This window comes from Nicotiana tabacum, chromosome 6 (genome assembly GCF_000715075.1).
Source record: "Nicotiana tabacum cultivar K326 chromosome 6, ASM71507v2, whole genome shotgun sequence".
NCBI classification, from domain to species: Eukaryota; Viridiplantae; Streptophyta; class Magnoliopsida; order Solanales; family Solanaceae; genus Nicotiana; species Nicotiana tabacum.
Window position 1 is genome coordinate 75,360,368 of NC_134085.1, and position 2,644 is coordinate 75,363,011.

Here is a 2,644-nt window from a genome sequence, read left to right on the forward strand (position 1 = left end):
TTTAGCCGTATACTCCCTTCTACAATCTCAGTCAAATTGGTTTCATCCAACTATAAATCAGTTGTTCTGTAGAAAGCATCCACAGCATGCAGCTTTCCGGTCCTGTTTCCCACATTATTTTCTTTTGTTTGAAAACTAACTTGTTGATTCTCCCCTGCAAACCATGATCTGCTAATTACATTACTTGGTTGGACTAGCTCATGATTTCCTTCGTTGGTTTCAGTTATAACCAAAGTCAACACTAAAGCCACTAATTAACCTATATTGCGTAGCTTGGTAAGTACTTAACTGTGGCCCCCGCCATCTAGCCAACAACCTTGATGGCGAGATCTCTAGTTATTCAAAAAGCTTCTATCTACCCTATAGAATAGTTCATCCTAAGAAGTACTACTTACAATTCCATGAAACGAATCAAACATATGGATCTCCATGGCCATGTCTAGTTACAATCTGAAGGATCATAAGCACTGTAGTCAATGATATGTTTCAAATTTTGTTTTCTTTTATAAGGAAGTAGTTTCTGGTATTGACTAGAGGTGGAGCTACATAAAAGATCTTTCAGAAGATGAGCTTTCTTATGTTTTCTGAAACAGCCAGCCTAGCTGACAGAGTGTAGAAAAAGAATCATCTTCACCGACAATGAAAGTGACCAGGAAAAGAAAATTGCTCAGGCGACGATGAGGATGAAACAAGAAGAGAGTAACACAGAACAGCATATGGATCCCAAGTTCACTTGAACAATCCAATACAGAAGTAAATGAAAGCTGAAAGTTAACTACTAGAAGCTGAATAGCAAGTGCTTCCCAAGTGAATTATCGACATACCACAATTTAGTTCACTGGTTTAGCGTTAGTAGCAGATATATGTTTATAATAAGTGAGAACCCACGAAAGGAGGAAAAGAAGATACACCTCTAAGTGGAAGGCCATCTCGAAATACTAGCATGATCATCAATTAATTTGGTAGAGGACTATCAAGAGATCAAAAATACCAGCCATATAGTGCTGCTGGATGGATTATCTACTTAATTAGATGAAGAAGTTCTATCCTAGAGAAGCCCGAGTTTCAGTAATAGCAGAGCAGAAGACAAAGCTAGAAGGACAATCTTGAGAGGTATTTCATGGCATATTAAAAGAGGTATCCACCTTCCCACTAATCTCATACCGATCAGCTCATTCTATGATGATTTCAAACGTTCATATGATTATTCCAACAGGTGTACTCACTGCCTGCATTATCATTATAAACGGGCATAAAGCAAAATACGTAAACTCCAGCAGCTGCAAATAGATAAATACGGCAGAGTAGTTCACACCTTTATAGTTGAATACAGATTCAAACAGAGTAATTACATCTTTCTATGCACACTGGACATGGTCAAAATAGAGAAAATAGTTTCTCCTGTAAAAAAAATTAGAGGATATATACCTAATTAGAAGCTGTGAAATTTATTCCCGGCTATCGTAGTCGAGAATCTCGTCATCAGTGACAGACCTAGAGTGCTGCACTATGGACCGTCCGATCGAATTGATCCAATCCTCCTTCTCCTTCTCTGAATCAGCGATGAAATACATGGTATCCCTGCCAGTGGAAAGCTCAAAGGCAAACTGCTTATTGAGAACATCTTCGGCGCCCTTAACAGTGAGACAATTGGCCACCGGAATCACTCCACGCGGCCGTGATCCGCGCGTGACGTTAGCTTCCTTGAACCAGAACAGCTTCCCCTGTTTCAACACGAACCACCTGCGACGCCACGTCTTTATGTACTCCCCTTGTTTTGTGAGCCAGCCGGCGCGTTCAGGGTTGGACCAAAGTTCTACGCCGTCGTTTGATTGGGCTGCGCCCATAGCCGCTCGCCATAGGCTTTCCATGGCGATGAAAGCGAAGGAGAAAAATTGGAGGGGAGAGAGAGGCAGAAAAAGGAGCATAAGACAAGTCACACGTGGTTGATGTGTAATAATTCTCGTTTCTATTTCTTTCTTTTTTTGGGATTAAATTTAGGATGTTTTATTTGACCTGTCATTGTAATAATTGTGCTTCATGTTAATCGGCATGTACAGCTTCAAAAGAAGCAGGTACTACAACTCAATTGAATTCACCACTTTACTTATCCAATATTTAATATCTGTGCAAAATTGGTGTTCCTTGATTATCCTTGTTATGGATTAATAATATGCGAGTTGGAGTTAGGATATGGTTTTAAACCTTCACTTAACAATTGAATTGCTCTGTTTATTTCAATTTAGATGATGTAATTTGTTCGGATACAAAGTTAAACGAAAAAAAAATTGAAACTCTGTGTGCGGTGAAAACCGGGGAACCGATTTCCCCTGATATAATGCTTCGGAGAGTGACCCCGAAAACACGGGATCTCGGGTCGGTCGCTTCCCTCGAAACCTGTCGACGCCCTGCCAAGAATAAACATCGGTTGAGACCCCGACGAGCGCAAGAATTCCCCGAGGAATGCACCCGGGGTCGATCAAATCTATCCAAGCGGCTCGACGCCAGCCCTCTTACGACGTAAAACTAACGGGTTGTCACATCTCATTCTTTTTTGTCATGCTAAGTATTTTTGTACTAAGTTTGGGCGCCCCTTTCTATAAAAAGGGGGTCACCAACACCTTGTAAAGAAGAGCTCCAACTA

At 40.9% G+C, this 2,644-nt stretch overlaps 1 protein-coding gene across 1 annotated transcript; it reads right to left on the reverse strand.

Annotated features, from left to right (window-relative positions):
* Positions 1 to 1,448: 1,448 nt before the first annotated feature.
* On the reverse strand, positions 1,449 to 1,847 carry LOC107794052 (pleckstrin homology domain-containing protein 1). Its single transcript, XM_016616506.2, has one exon. The coding sequence runs from the start codon at positions 1,845 to 1,847 to the stop codon at positions 1,449 to 1,451; it is 399 nt and encodes a 132-aa protein (XP_016471992.2).
* Between the last annotated feature and the right edge of the window lie 797 nt (positions 1,848 to 2,644).